Genomic DNA, 15742 nt, shown 5'->3' on the forward strand with positions numbered 1-15742 from the left:
GGTTTTGAATGTGCCCTTCCAGCCCCACCCAGCGCCCCCCCCCCCACAAGGCTTCTTCCTTCAACAAAGGAATCAAGTTGCCTATTTGGACTGAGCAGCTAGTTAAATCTTAAGATTAGGAAAGGAAGTGGGGGAGAGGGAGGCTTGGCCACCTTTGCAGCCTGAAATCTCATTTCCATGTGCAGATTAGGCTACTCCATTTACAATTCCAGAGGCTTGTCTGTTGCCAAGAGGAAAATGTCCTGGGTGGTTCAAACTGCAATCCCAAAGAGCCCAATTCCTCTCAATTCAGAACCAAACTAACACTGTGTTGATTTCCTGCTAAGGAATAGTGCCATAACAGGAATTGGATCTAAAAAGTTCTCAAACCCCGCAAAACATATTCATGAGCCTTATTATATAAAATGTGGCATTGGAGAGGGAGTAGGGGATATAAACACCAGGACTGTGGGGTAGGTGGCAGAAGGGACATCTTTTTGCTCACCACCTGCTTTCATCCAGCCTATGCGTACGTCTTCTTCTCACTACCAGTATCAACGGATCAGAAACAGCATTCCTATCTGCGACTTCTCTGCACTGGGTCACTTTTATTCACAGGGCCAACCACAGAAATGCCAGCCTCAGACCAAGCATCCAGACAGTCCTGGCTATCTCAAAAAGCTCTTTGAACCCAGTTTCGTTTCAGCTCTGAAGGGCTAATATTCTCATATTGTACTTTAAGGTACGGTATGCCTATCGTATGAGTTACTCAGTCAGTTTGCTGTACATATATTTCCTGTGAAAATACACTTAACTCTTGGATCACCAAAGACCAAAAGTGAGGTTCCTTAGCTTATCCGACGAGAGTCCACCAGTCACATTCACACTTCTTTGGGAATAATAGATGAGATGTAATTCCATAGAGCACCTGTCACTACCTGGTAACAGCACCAATAAACCCTTTTCTGAAAGGAGGACAGTTTTCCATCTAAATTCACAATTTCAATGGAATCAAAGTGAGAACAGAACTGGTCTCACAAGTTCTGAATAATCAATTCGCATAAACGAACCTCATAAAGGGAGATGGTTGCACCCAGGCAATATTAAAACTGGACATGAGTACCTTCATAGAAAATGTTATTGTAGATGGGCAACATGTTAGCCAATGTGTGCAGGAAATGAATAGACTCCATTCAATATAGGAACTTATTTTGATTGTATCTGAGAATTAAATAATTCTTTTACAATGCCCAAAATGATTGGCAACAACAGTGCAAAGCAGCTACTACATACAGGTAGAAATATCCTGAGTGGAATAACCAGCATTTATTTAAACTAACATTTTAAAAATTTTATAGCAACGAAAACACGTTTGAATCTTGTTTTCAAAAGTGCTAGCTTGCTTAGCTTTCTACTCAGGAATTGCAAACAAATTACACAACAATTGACAGAATTTTAATTTATTAAAGCAATATTAGTGAAGCAGTATACATATCCCCTAAACAGAAACACTTCTTTTAAAAGACAGAGTTTAAAGTTGAAGCTCTTTTTAATAGGAACAGAAAAAAAGATGGGAAATACTTAACAGCATGACAAAGAATAGTAATATTGATTAATAGACTGTGACTATGATATTTTTGCTTCTAGCTCACTTTCTTACTGAGCCAAATTAAAAAATAGAAGATAAACTGTTCTTCCAAGGTATACACAAAGAAAGTTTACACAAATCTGGACTGCATTACCACAAGACTTATAAAAATCTAAGATTATACAGAAAGTAAACACAGAACACATAATTTTACTTTTGATCAGCCCCAAGACAGTATTCAGTAAACAAAAGAGAAAATGTTACATAGAAATGACTTAACACCATTTTTATTACACACAAAAAATTTCACATGCTGTATTCTGCAATTTATTTTTTGTATCACCAGTTATTGGGCATCAAAAGTATTTCACATCCCTAAAACTATGTAAATAAAAATGATAAAATTACAGAATAAATTGACATTGATTTTTTCAAACCAGCATTTTCGCCTTCTACGACAAACCCATAACTTTCTGTTGTTCACTAACATGGAATGCAAGACAATAAGGAGGGTCTCATTGGAGAATAAGATGGAGTTACCATAAGTTGGCAAAATACAAGCTGTTAGTGTTGCATTGTAACTTTACATGATTTCTCTGGGGAGATCGGGAGATCTCAGCTAGCTTAACGTTAGTAGTTAACAAGACCACCCTGGATGACAGTACTTTAGACATGAGTAAACAATGTGAGTCAACTGAGGAGAAAAGGCACTCTCCCTGTGAGCAACTTTAGATTTGCCCAGCCAAACTCAAGTCACTGGCTTGGTAGCAGACTCGAATATAAGAAACTCAACAGGTTATTCATGGTTGCCATAAAATAAATAATCTGCTACAGTACTTTCATTTACTAAACCTTTGCAGATACATATTGGTATACTTTGCTTAGATTAGATCAGTGAAATGATTTGTCACTCACAAATTTGTAGCCCCTTCAGATACCACATTACTCAAGAGGCTGGTTCTGAGCATGCGACATATCTTGTCATTGCAGGCAACCTACCAACTGGCAGTTTACATTGGCTCTAGCCACCAACACTCTTATACAAAATAGCAAGTTAAGATGGCTTGAAAGAAATTATGTTTTATGAAAGGGCTGCTTCTCCTACCTACTTCTGTGGATTAAAAACACTTTATCCTGTAGCAGGCAATCTATTCTCATAGATGTCTGCAATTGACAGGTATTAGAACTTCATTGGGGGGAGAAAAAGGACACTTCCTTCACCTGAAATCCCCATCATAAGGCCATATCCAGTGGGATATGCATCAAAATGTAGGGCTGTATAAGGCTATAAAATATCTTCATTAATAAACCTGTTCAAGAGGTCCAAGGGCAGATAAAAAGGTACAGTGCTTATGTTATATTACAAATCCTGTAGACATAGCATTTGTCTAGCTAGAAAAATGTGGGCTTTGCCCTCCACTCTAAACTCCATGACATTAAGGATTCAGGCAGCACTTATTCCAGTTTTGTAAAAGTCCAAATACAAAATTGGGGACAGACAATAGCTTTTTACAAACTGATGTTATCCAACTCCAAGTGAAAGGATCATATAACCAGTCCTTATCGGTAGCCAGAATCTTTTGACAATTTCTTTTGCAAATCTTGCAGTTATTCCACTTTAATATTGTTGCTTTTCTATGATGGAATGGCATGGTGTTCTTTTAAAATGGTGCTAATTGTCCACTACCCAAATAAATTTTGATTTCTTTTAGATTCTTATTCTAAAACTTTGTCTCTTAAATGTCAATTTTGAGTATTGCTAATGTATTAATAATATTCTGTTTTCTTGTGGTGGATGTTCATATTCTAACATCATGAAGAAGTCTCGTGTGTTGTTGTTGCTTTCTATTTACTTATGTTTCTAGATAACAAGCAAGTTTGGTGCTGAACAGTATTTCTTTTTTTTTTTTTTTTGCTTTTTGGGTCACACCCGGCGATGCACAGGGGTTACTCCTGGCTCTGCACTCAGGAATTACTCCTGGCAGTGCTCAGGGAACCATATGGGATGCTGGGATTTGAATCCGGGTCGGCCGCGTGCAAGGCAAACGCCCTACCCGCTGTGCTATCACTCCAGCCCCTGAACAGTATTTCTGATTGAATAAACATACATGTAAAAAGCTTCTCATTGCTACCCTGTTTGAAAATAAATTATACCAGATGACATCAAGACAGCTAATGAGTCATTGAAGGTAGCTCAACTCCTCTCAATGCGAATTGGCCCCTTCTCCGGCACCAAATAAACATTGCAGTTCAACTGTAAAAGTGTCAGATCTTAGATAAACACATTTGCAAGCACTAAATTTACCAAGATTCAGAATTGGCATAGTTTTTATTTTCAAAGCTTGCCAACAGACCCACAATCTATTTTAATCTATACACTATAGTTTGGCAAGAGAAGTAATGTTTTGCATTTGATGTTGCCCAAACATTTAATTGTCTCTCTCTGGTTTTTTTTGTTGCTATATAACTTTGCAACTATATTTTGTTTTACATGTTCTTAAAAGTTATTTGTTCTTCCTGCTGAGATATTCTAAACATTTTTTAAGTAAAATGATCTGTTGTAGTCGTTTCTATTGTCAGTGTAGCTATCACTGTTATATTGAACATTACAATCATCATTCAGCATATAATTAGGATTCACAGACTGTTGAAACCTTACATCCTTGTTATATTCTGACTGCCATGGAATCGCTTTTCTTTCAGGGAAATTTCCCATATAGAAACCATTAGCACATCTGTATGATGTTTTCGACATGTATGGGAGTTTGTGTGTCATGTATTGGTTACATGTGTTAACTTGAGATCTCCTCCTTTCCCTTGTGTTGCCATGAAATAAATTACTGGAACTGTATTCCCAGCAGTTAACTTCATAAAACATGTAGTTAATGACTGGCATTACTCTCTTTCTGAATTTGTAAACTCCACTTCTCTTGAAATACTTAGCATTGTCACGCCGTGTTTGTGCCATTTTATAATTAACCCTCCTGACTGGTTGTCTAAAATTGTGTCCCACAGGTTCTTCACAATCATACTTCCTCTCTGAATAATACCTCTGATTTGACCTCTTTTCTTGATAGTGAGGGTTGAATTTATTAATATCAGGAAAGTTCTTTTTGGGGGAACTCTGGTAATTGCCCTTGTAACTCCCCTTCTTCTCTTCTTTTTCACTAAAGTATTCAGAATCACTACTAATTTCTTCAAGGAAATCTTTCAATTCAAAGTTTATGTTTGTTGGTCTGCTCCTTAAAGAAACAGGGCTTTCTTTTATGGATCTGAATTTTTTTACTTCATTGGCACGGGGCTTTTCCAAAAGATGGCCTTTCTCCTTGGTTAGGGGCAAAAGACGATCAGCTTCATTATCTGTTTCTTTGTAATGAAACCCCACAGCACTTTCTTTAGAATGTCCCCATTTTCCTCTTTTCTGTAGTGTATGCACAGGACTCTGAGTCGAACTCTTTATTTCTGAATCAAACTTTTGAACTTGTTTTTCTCCTTGCACATTTTGCACTGATCTGCAATTGGTTGAATAAGAATCAAACTTATTCAAATTAATTTGAAATCCATCTTTTGTGCTGTAGACAACTCTCTTCCACTGATAACCTGTATAACTTGGTTCAAGGCAGATACGGGTATAACTTGGACTTTGATAATGGTTTAATAGATAGTTAGTAAATTCATCTGTTTCATAGACCTTCAATTTCTTGCTATGATCTTGCTCAAATAAAATTTTATTAAGGTCTTCTTCTTCAAGAAAATTATGGTGAATTAGTTTAATCTCCAGTGATTCTTGGTCAGTGAGAAAATTGTGATTGCGTCTGTTAGTTGCTATGTTTTTCATTGTCTCTTTGCGAGGTGAATATCTTCCTCTTTTCCCCCCAACTTGGTGGGAAGATTTATGTACATCAACCATTATTTTCTTTTCCTGTTTTTTGCCTAATTTGGCAACATGGTCTTTAGGTATTTTGTTCTGCTTTGGAAGATATGGAAGATGTAACTCTTTATTCTCCCAAGTTTCCAGTGTGTGCCCAAGAGCACTATTGGTCTTGGGACCTGCAAAATGGGCTTCTTGTGACTTAAGATGTGTGGCTCCCTTTAAAGAAAAAGGTTGAAAACAGCACATAAAATACCAACCAGCTGACATATTTCAAAGAAAATCAGTGTTTCTAGTATTATTCTTAAGATATTGCAAAGTACCTCAGGGACAGCTCCAAGTGAGGATCTATACTAAGGAAGCGGCAGGGACAAAATTAAATGCCTTCGTTGAATATCACTTCTGAATGTCACTTCTACTACAGAGTTCAGTCATAAATTAGAAAGCACTGAGTTTTACCTACCTTCAAGCATATGGGGTTTGAGACATTCATCTACACCCTGATCAACGATTGTACCAGGCATTCTACTATGGTGAGGTTTATGACAAGGAAGTAAGAAATGATCTCTCACCCTCCCAGAAAATTCTCCAACAAGAAATGACTGGTGGGTGAAATGTGTGTCAAAAAGGATCAACTGGTTTAAAAGCCTTGGTTTTTTTTTATTCCAGCCTCTTCCTAGGGCTTACTGATGAGTGTCTCTGAGCTGCTTGTCACTGACCACAGAAACAAGCAAGAGAGGGGTGATGAGATAAGTACAGCGGATAGGGCATTTGCCTTGCACACAGCCTGCCCAGGTTTGATCCCCAGCACCCCATACAAGCCCTATAGAAGTGATTCCTGAGTATAGAGCCAGGACTAAGCCCTGAGTACTAGCAGGTGTGGTCCCAAAGCAAACAAACTAAAAGAAACAAGTGAGATGGTAAGTCAGGGTAAAGTATGACAACAGCTGAAACTTTGAGGTTAACTGCTGGGCCCTAGCACAGGGCAGATGAAAGGTGCTTCCCGCAGACCTTGTGCTGCTGGGAGAATGTGCCCTGTGGCTTCACCAACACAAGTCACAGTGTTTACCTATTACCTTGGTTCACAAGTGGGGCCGTGCAATATGAGTAGAAGGGATCTGTGGGACAATGTTTGTGGCAAGAATTAAGCACATTGGACAGGCAAACTCTTGGAAAGGAGTCCCCTTGTGTGGTCATTAAAGCAATGGTAAAGAAGATACAGCTTTGGTTTTTTTTTTTTTTTTTGCTTTTTGGGTCACACCTGGTGATGCACAGAGGTTACTCCTGGCTCTGCACTCAGGAATTACACCTGGAGGTGCTCAGGGAACCATATAGGATGCTGGGAATTGACCCCGGGTCGGCCATGTGCAAGGCAAACACTCTACCTGCTGTGCTATTTCTTCAGCCCCAGATCCAGCTATATTATTCTAAAGGAAGCTGTGAGATTTTCCCCATCCCTGTTGCACTCAGTACAATGATCCACACTAAGTTCAAGGTTGCAAATATACAAAAAGAACTCTGACACAGTGGCCATTCATTCCTTGTCTTTAGGAGATAAGTGGGAGGGGGTGGTGAAGAAACCACCAAGCTGAAACACTCCAAACAAAACAATTGTTCTGCAATGTGAGCAGTTCTTTAGCAAATAGTTTAAGATTAAATTAACAAGAGCTTGCTACATGTCCAAGCCTCTCCCTTCTCAAACAAACCTGCTACAGATGAATAGACATAAACTGCAGAGGGTTTTTATCGTGGGGGGCAGCTCCTAAACAGTAATCAGCATTCTTTGGGTACATTCCCAGTGATATTCTGTCTGACCAGCCATTCAGAACTGCTTGGGTCAACTTGGGCCACCCTGGTGGTGCTTGGTGCTTAGGGGGTCTATGTTGTTCTAGGGATCAAACTCTGGGCCTCTGTATGAGAAACATAAGTTCCAGCCCTTTGCGCCATCTGTCTGGTCTCAACTGGGAAACTACAAACCTAGCAGTCCACCGGTCTGTCTCTACTTCCTAGCATTTTCTTCTATATGCAATAGGAACTTCAAAAATTAACAACTCAGGCTGGAGAGATAGATCAATAGACTGAACACACTTGCTTTGCATGCAGCGGACCTGGTTTTATCCTTGGCAACACATGGTCCTCTGAGCACCTCCGTTAGCAATCCTCAAGCACAGAGCTAAGAAGTAGCTCCTGACAGTGTTGAATGAGGACCAATATGTAACACCTACAATGGTCCCTTGGCATGTTGTGGCTCTCAGGAAATGCGAACAAATGGCCAGAGAAAGACCCAAAAGTTTGTTCACTCAGCAATCCTTGGGGAATTTGGAGATGTCTTCCCTCCCAGTACATACTGCCCACAGAAAAGAGGACCATTCGTTTTTATAAATTTAGAATAAAAAGGGCAGGGGAGAAAACTCAGGCCTTAAGGCATGTGCCTTCCTGCAGTCTTACCCAGGACCGAGTGGTCCCATGAACACTGGCTGTAAGCCAGAAGTCCCCAGACAACAATAGGTATGGCCCTGAGACCAACAAGTGCCTTCTAGGCATCCCCCGGGAGCAGCACGGAAGCCTCTGACCCTAGTCCCCATCAGTCCACTGGGCTGGCTGGCTGAGAATCTGCGACACCCGCACCCCCAAATAAAGCCAAGGAGTTATGAGGGGGAAAGGACCAAGAGGAGTGCCCATATGGGGTGATTTAACCCAGTTTGAGAGATTTAAAGTAGATTAAAAAATATAGGCATCCGTTTGGGGGGAGGCAGTGCCCCCACAGGGCCCGGGGCCACGGTCAGTGTTTCTAAGCCAAACTGGTTGGGTTGGTGCAGGCCACCAAGTGACACCACGCTGCTGGGCACCCATGGTGTTCGCGCCACCTGCAGAGCCCTTTTGGGGGACTGAAGGAATTCTCTGATTGCAGGTGAGCCTGTTCAGGTGAAGTGAAGGTGATGGTGGTAGGTGGGGCAGGCTTAACTGGGCGAGCTGCTGCCGGCACCCAACTCCCCCATGCACATGTTGTAGGCCATCTCCCAGGACCTGTTCGTTCTGTTTTTTTTTTTCCAATAAAGTGGTTCGTGATATTAAAATAAAAAAAGAAGTAGTTCCTGACCACCACCAGGGCCAAACACCAAAAACAAAACAAAACACTAAAAATAAGAAATGCTAGTTATATTGCTCTAGATAATTTCATCCTTGAAAACGTTAGAGACACATGCAGTGTGTGTATGTGTTTGTGAAGGTAAGGATGAGATAACACTCCATCAGAAATTTGAGGTGCCCTTATGTAACCCCATAACTTGGGTTAGTATAGAGCAGTATATAGGAAAGAAGTACCAGCCAATGTGATGGGTCTTTCATAGGGTTCATTTTCCTAGACTACTTCTCAAATGGAAAAGAGGTGTTTCAGAACCATCAGTACCTACCAAGACCAAAGGAGGACTGGGAAAGAGCGTTCCTGAAATTTTTCTTAGGAGCATCTGGAGCAAACGAAAGGCCTCCACCCGCCTCTGAGTCAGCAGGTATTTCCTCTCCTCCCACTCTTCAGAAGAGTTGGGCTCCTGAGGTGACTCTGCTTTGGCTCTGTCTGATTTGCTCAGCCGGTTTCTCTCCTTCTCTTCCAGGCCTCGTTTCCGGACCCTGGCCTTCTTCTTCTTTTCTAGGACTTTCCTCTCCTCTTTTCTTTTTCTAGACAATGATCAAGAGTCAAATCTTCCAAAGGTATTTATAGTCATGTGCCGCTTAACGACAGGAATAAGTTCTGAGAAATGCATCATTAGGTAATTTGGACCTGGTACAAATGTCAGAGAAGGCATGTACAAACACCTGGAAGAGATCACACACTACACACCAGACTCTAGGAAAAAGCTTATTGGAACAACGATCATATACATGGTCTGTCACAGATGGAAAAGTTCTACAGCAATATGGACCTGTATTGAACATTCACTACCCACACATTCTTCCCCATTTGGCTGGCCAGGACATAACATTTAGGTTTTCAGGAATATGTCGCTGCTAACCCCAGGGTCTGACACTGACAATTTATGATAAAAACAATAGCCCTGTAATTTGTAATAAAGTAAGAAAGTCATGGATTGAGAAGCTCAATTGGATGCATTAAAACAATAGATTTAACAAATGGTGAGGGTGTGGTAAACATATAACCTCATTCACTGCTAATAGAAATGTTGCCTGGTTCAGCCCCTATGGAAAAGAAAGTTCTCCAAAAACTAGGAAATGAGCTTCCATATGACTCAGAGGTATCAATTCTTGGCATCTACCCCCTAAAATGCTAAAACATTGAATTTGGATAGTTATATGCACAGCTATGTACGTTGCAGCACTTAGTACAAATAGCCCAGATAGAGAAATAACCCAAAAACCCAACTTCTGGCAAATGGATTAAGAAGTTGTATCTTACATGGAATACTATGTGAAACCATAATCAAAGGTGAAATCAAGCAGTTTGCTGCACCCTAAATGGAACTGAAGGGTATCATGTTAAGTGAAATAAGTTAGAGAGAGGACAAATGATCTTGCATACCTGTGGTACATTGAGTAACAAGATAAGGAAATGGAAGGTGTCAAATGACAGCAAACTCTTGATTTTGGATTATAGAAATGAGAATGCTAAGGAAATATGGGAGTGGAGGCGGGGAATGGGGAGATGGACTGGTGATAACATAAGGACATTGGTGAAGGATCCTGGGCAGTTCAGTGGTGAAGAGGTGAGGTAACTCTATACTTTATGGTATGTAAATCAAAACCATAAGAGTCAACACTATTGTAACCATGTGTCCCAAACTACTGAGTGTGAGTAATTTACTGAATAAAGTGTTTTTAAAATGAGTTTGCTAAGGAGGCAGGCTGGGGAGAGGGAGGTAATCTTGGGTTATTGGTGGAGGGGCACTATGCTGTTGGTGGGTTTGGAGTTGGATCATCAAATGCCTGAAACTCTGTTATTAATAGCTTTATAGATCATGCTACCTAAATGAAAAATAAGAGATAAAGACAGTGTATGAAAAAAAGACGTCTACAGAATTCAAAGGAAGGGTCTCTGGGCCCCACTTACTCAAAACAATAGCAGGGACTCAGCTTTTACTATGATTTCCTTTCACTGAGAATCAAGACCTTCTGTAAGTTAATTTTACATTGGCAAAGAAAGGTAAGTGAAGGCACTGGGAAAAGAATAAGGGTGAGAACTATTCCTTGGCACATAGCAACTTAACACACAGTCATAAAAACATCCTGCCTTAGAAGAATGAGGATGCTTTTATTGGATACTGTTTTCTGACATTTAAAAACACTTTGGTTAGGTTCTGATGGAAGCAGAAAGAAGAGAAAAGAAAGACAATTATTTTGAGTAATTTTGAGTCTGGACAAAAAACTCAAGATTTACCTGGACTGCATGTACAACCTGGAAATTTGGGTAATAGTTGCTTGACTGGGCCAAACTTCTGGCCAAGCGTGACCTTGAGTAATAGCTATAATGCTTCCACGGCCCCCCCATGCCCTGCTAAAAAAAGTGGTATGCACATGAGAGGCATTTATTGCTAGGAGATTTTCACTATAAAAGTTCCTGGCCCCAAGGATGGAGCGATAGCACAGTGGGTAGGGTGTTTGCCTTGCACATGGCCGACCCGGGTTCAATTCCCAGCATCCCATATGGTCTCCTGAGCACCTCCAGGAGTAATTCCTGAGTGCAGAGCCAGGAGTAACCCCTGTGCATAGCCAGGTGTGACCCAAAAAGCAAAAAAAAAAACATTCCTGGCCCTCGTTTGAAAATCATTTCTTCCTAGATGTCTCAATTTTGCTAGTTCCTTTATTCCTTGATTCCCTGGCAAATATACCATTTTGTTAACCATCTTGTTTGAAACTGTTTCTGTCATTTGGGTTTAGTAACAGCATACTTGTATGACCCACCAGAGGTTTCAACACCAATTCCTGCCTGCATTACCTAATAAATCAAGACATTTGTTTAAAGGGAAATAAATGTTCATCAATCAAAACAAAAAAAGATAACCCCTTTTTCTAAACAGCCTCACCTTTCAGCCTCTGCCTCTTCTCTCTTCTTTTCTTTTTTTCTTTCTTCCTCAAGCTCCTGTAGTTTTAACCTTTCTTGATTTCTCCTCTGTATTGCTCCTTCACTGAAGTGTTTGGTCGTATCAAACATAACCTGCTCCTCCCCAACAAATTTTTTAAAGTTTCATTAGAGAACTGTGCCAACTAACGAGATGTGTTCCAAATCAGAGAGATAGATAAAATACACACACAACAATTTTGAAAGAAAATCAAAGTATCATTTTTTATCACCAGAGTACCCATACTGTTCTACCCAAGATTTCCTCCCTCTCCTCAGCCTGCCTCCTTAGCAAACTCATTTAAAAAACTTTATTCAGTAAATTACTCACACTCAGTAGTTTGGGACACATGGTTACAATAGTGTTGACTCTTATAGTTTTAATTTACATAGTTACCCCTCACCTCTTCACCACTGAACTGCCCAGGACCCTTTACCAATGCCCTTATGTTATCATCAGTCCATTTCCTCATTCACTACCTCCACTCCCATATTTCCTTAGCATTCTCATTTCTATAATCCAAGATCAAGAGTTTGCCATCATTTGACACCTTTCATTTACCTGTTACTTGTGCTTGTTACTCGTGCTTCTCAGTCCCTAACAGTCCTATGCACTTCCAAGTATTCTTTGGCAGAATTCTCAGAGATACTTACCAAGACCATCTTGTCAGCAGAGTGTATCATCCATATGGGCTCTGAGGCACGTGGATATCTTACCACTCACTGCTTTGTTATAAAGATCAACTGAATAAATTTATTTGTTAAACACATAGCAGTCTAAAATAGCCCCAAAGTGGAGGAAAGGTTATAGAAGCAAGATTCTGGAAAGCGGACCCAAGATCTGAGTACAATGAATATGAAACTACTTTGTAAATCTCTCCCTCTCCTATATATATATACATATATATATATATATATATAAAATCTAGGCACTATAATTACACTTTCTAAACACACGCAGTACTTGTGATTCCAATATGTATGTATGAAAATAAACCACATCTGGGGCTGGAGAGATAGCACAGCGGGTAGGGCGTTTGCCTTGCACGCGGCCGACCCGGGTTCAAATCCCAGCATCCCATATGGTCCCCTGAGCACGGCCAGGGGTGATTCCTGAGTGCATAGCCAGGAGTAACCCCTGTGCATCGCCAGGTGTGACCCAAAAAGCAAAAAAAAAAAAAAAAAAAGAAAATAAACCACATCTTCCTGATTATGGTCACCTTCCTGGGAGGGGTCTGTGATAGGGTGGGTAGACTAAGGAGCTGGGCTGGTCTCATCTCACTGGTGGTGCATTTTAAACATTTAAAACTCATCCCAATCTCACTGGTAATGCATTTTTTTTTTGCTTTTTGGGTCACACCTGGCGATGCACAGGGGTCACTCCTGGCTCTGCACTCAGGAATTACCCCTGGCCATGCTCATGGGACCATATGGGATGCTAGGAATCGAACCTGGGTCGGCTGCATGCAAGGCAAACGCCCTACCCGCTGTGCTATTGCTCCAGCCCCGGTAATGCATTTTAAATGCTGCACCATGGTATGTGGGTACTGATTCTAGTTGCTACTCTAAGCTTTTTTAATGACAGATAGCTTACAAGTTTAAAATGTGCATTTTAGGGGCTGGAGCGATAGCACAGCGGGTAGGGCGTTTGCCTTGCACGCGGCCGACCTGGGTGCAAATCCCAGCATCCCATATGGTCCCCTGAGCACCGCCAGGAGTGACTCCTGAGTGCAGAGCCAGGAGTAACCCCTGTGCATCGCCAGGTGTGTCCCAAAAAGCAAAAAAAAAAATAAAAATAAAAATAAAATGTGCATTTTAACATAACTAGATTCACAGATCACACATTCACTCATTCTCACTCATATGTAAGAAGCTACTTAACCTGCAACTACAAATTCATGTGAAGGCTCAGTTAAAGAAAAAAGAGGGGTTGAATACATCTTATCTTTGATTGGATCTAGTTTTCAAGAAAGAGCTGGCCAAGGATTCAGGCATCCATGAAACTGACAGCCTGGAGAGACAGGCTAATTTGAAAAAGGCAGAATCCAAGTTTTGTTAGGGTTGTGTACAATCTCAACAAGTTGTGATCCCAGAGTAAAGAGGGACTCTAAGTGCTCTCCTACTGTCTTCAAGCTGCATGTTCTCTTTCTCTCTCTGTCTCTCTTTAGCTTTGCCTCTCTCTCAGCAATTTGTCAACTGGAATAAGCATATGCACTTGTTTTCCAGAAGGACCAAGAAAAATCCTGTAATCCACTCAGGAAGTCAGGGCAGAGCCCCTCATTAGAATGATCATCACTTTAAAACCACAAGTGACTGCATGCCTGTTTCTTCATTTTTCTTCCTAAACATCCATCTATGAACAATAACCCACATTAGTTCTTGATCAGAGAGTGGTATTAAGACACTTCATGGGAGATCTCCTTCTAGTTTTTACTGAAGTCTTCCTAAACAGTGGAAAACAAAGACACTCTGGCAACTTCTTACCTTAATATTACATGCCAGAGCTTTCCCATCATCTCCTTTCAGCATCAGCTTCATTCCATGAAGAGATTCCATTGCTTTTACAAAGTCAGTTGATTCTTGATATTGGACAAAAGCCTCAAAAGTCTGCAAGCCCAAACTGAAACTTCCAAAGCTTTCACCAGTCATTACCTCTCTGTAAGGGTCAAGCATAGGGATATCCACATTCTTGATCTTCCCAAAACTTTCAAAAACCACCCGGAGGATCTCTTCACATGGCTTCTCCCCACTGGAACCTTTAGGTGCAAACCACTTGCAGGGCAAACCTTCGAAATAGATGGAATCTGGGCTCGTGTTGTGGTCCTGGTCTTCACCCTCATCACTGGATAAAGCCTCCTTGTCCTTGGGGAAGTGTTCCCACTCACCTTGGGCGTCTGTAGCCACAACTTTTAACTCTGTTTTCAGACCACTTAGCTTGATGATTTTCCCATGTAACTTAGCCTTGAGGATCTGTACCAAACTTAGTGTCTCAGCCTCCCCCTCGAATCGAATGAAGTCCTTCGTACTCTTGGAGAGCCGAACAGTGGTGAACTGGTCGGGACAAATCAAGCTCTTCAACTGGTCAAGAATTTCCCAGTTAGAAAAGTGTCTCAGAATTTCAGTGCTCTCTGGAAGCAAGACCTTGATCATCAATTTGGCGATAGGCTTGAGGTAGAGGTGTTGAGCTGCACAGAGTTCAGTGGCCTCAGAGTTATCATACACCACTGTGATCATCATGATAAAACCCAGAGAGACCTTAGAGAGCAAAAGAGAACATGTTCATACAAATGGCACAACATACTGGTTTAAAACTGGAGTGCTGCTTACCTGGCTTGAGGAAGTGTCCTATGGGAGAATCAAGATATAATAGTTTACTTTTGTTTCATATGCTTTCAAATATATTGTAGGATTTCTGGAATCATTGAATGAGCACATACATAGACATGGGATTCCTAGAACAGTGCCAGTACACAAAAGTTCTCAAGAAACAAAAGCTATGAGATTTATTGGTGTAGCAGTCTTTATTTCATTGAACTCGTGAAACAACCTGTGTGTAGCAATGTGCATGTCTGTTTTGTAGTTGGGAAAATAGAGACAGATTCAGGAAAACAAGTGACTCACTCAGAAATTGTCCTGCATTTTTGTTTTGCGTCACACCTAGCAATGCACAGGGGTCACTCCTGGCTCATGCACTCAGAAATCACCCCTGGCGGTCCTCAAGGGACCATATGGGATGCTGGGATCCGAACCTGGGTCGGCCGCGTGCAAGGCAAACGCCCTACCCGCTGTGCTATCACTCCAGCCCCAAACTGTCCTGCATTTCTGTCAAGCAGTTATTTATTAGTTTTTAAGCTCAAGGTTTACCCCTGACTGCGCTTAAGGATCCCCCCTAGTGGGCTTGGGGGATCATAAGGGGTGCTGGGGATCAAAGCTCGACTGGCCATGTGCAAAGCAAATGCTTTTCCCGGTGTGTTATGGCTCAGATTTTTTGTCAAGCAGTTTTAACAAAATGTTTCACTGATTAAATAAAACTTTCAATAGATGTGTTTTCAGTCAGTTCAAAGTATGACCAATAGAAATAGATGTTATTTGACTTCAATTTCTTCTACTTGTGATTTAAATTCACAAAGAAAATTATTACCTTTTTGGAGATTAAATAGACGTCTTTTGTGCTCCCATGGACAATTGCTACCCAATGAAACCAATTTCTATAATTCACCCAGATCCTCCCTCT

At 40.9% G+C, this 15742-nt stretch overlaps 1 protein-coding gene across 3 annotated transcripts in view; it reads right to left on the bottom strand.

Annotated features, from left to right (window-relative positions):
* Positions 1-1433: 1433 nt before the first annotated feature.
* Positions 1434-15742, bottom strand: part of LOC101540493 (A-kinase anchor protein 17B) — a 34738-nt gene continuing 20429 nt past the window's right edge. For all 3 annotated transcript variants that reach the window (XM_055121629.1, XM_055121630.1, XM_004614489.2), the window contains 4 exons: positions 13993-14763; positions 11474-11604; positions 8852-9113; positions 1434-5657 (listed from right to left, as the gene is read on the bottom strand). In XM_055121629.1, coding sequence (XP_054977604.1) covers positions 4098-5657; positions 8852-9113; positions 11474-11604; positions 13993-14745 — 2706 coding nt within the window. In that variant the 5' untranslated portion in view covers positions 14746-14763 and the 3' untranslated portion in view covers positions 1434-4097. The remainder of the gene's footprint in view (positions 5658-8851; positions 9114-11473; positions 11605-13992; positions 14764-15742) is intronic.

This window comes from Sorex araneus, chromosome X, assembly GCF_027595985.1.
Source record: "Sorex araneus isolate mSorAra2 chromosome X, mSorAra2.pri, whole genome shotgun sequence".
Classification (NCBI taxonomy): domain Eukaryota; kingdom Metazoa; phylum Chordata; class Mammalia; order Eulipotyphla; family Soricidae; genus Sorex; species Sorex araneus.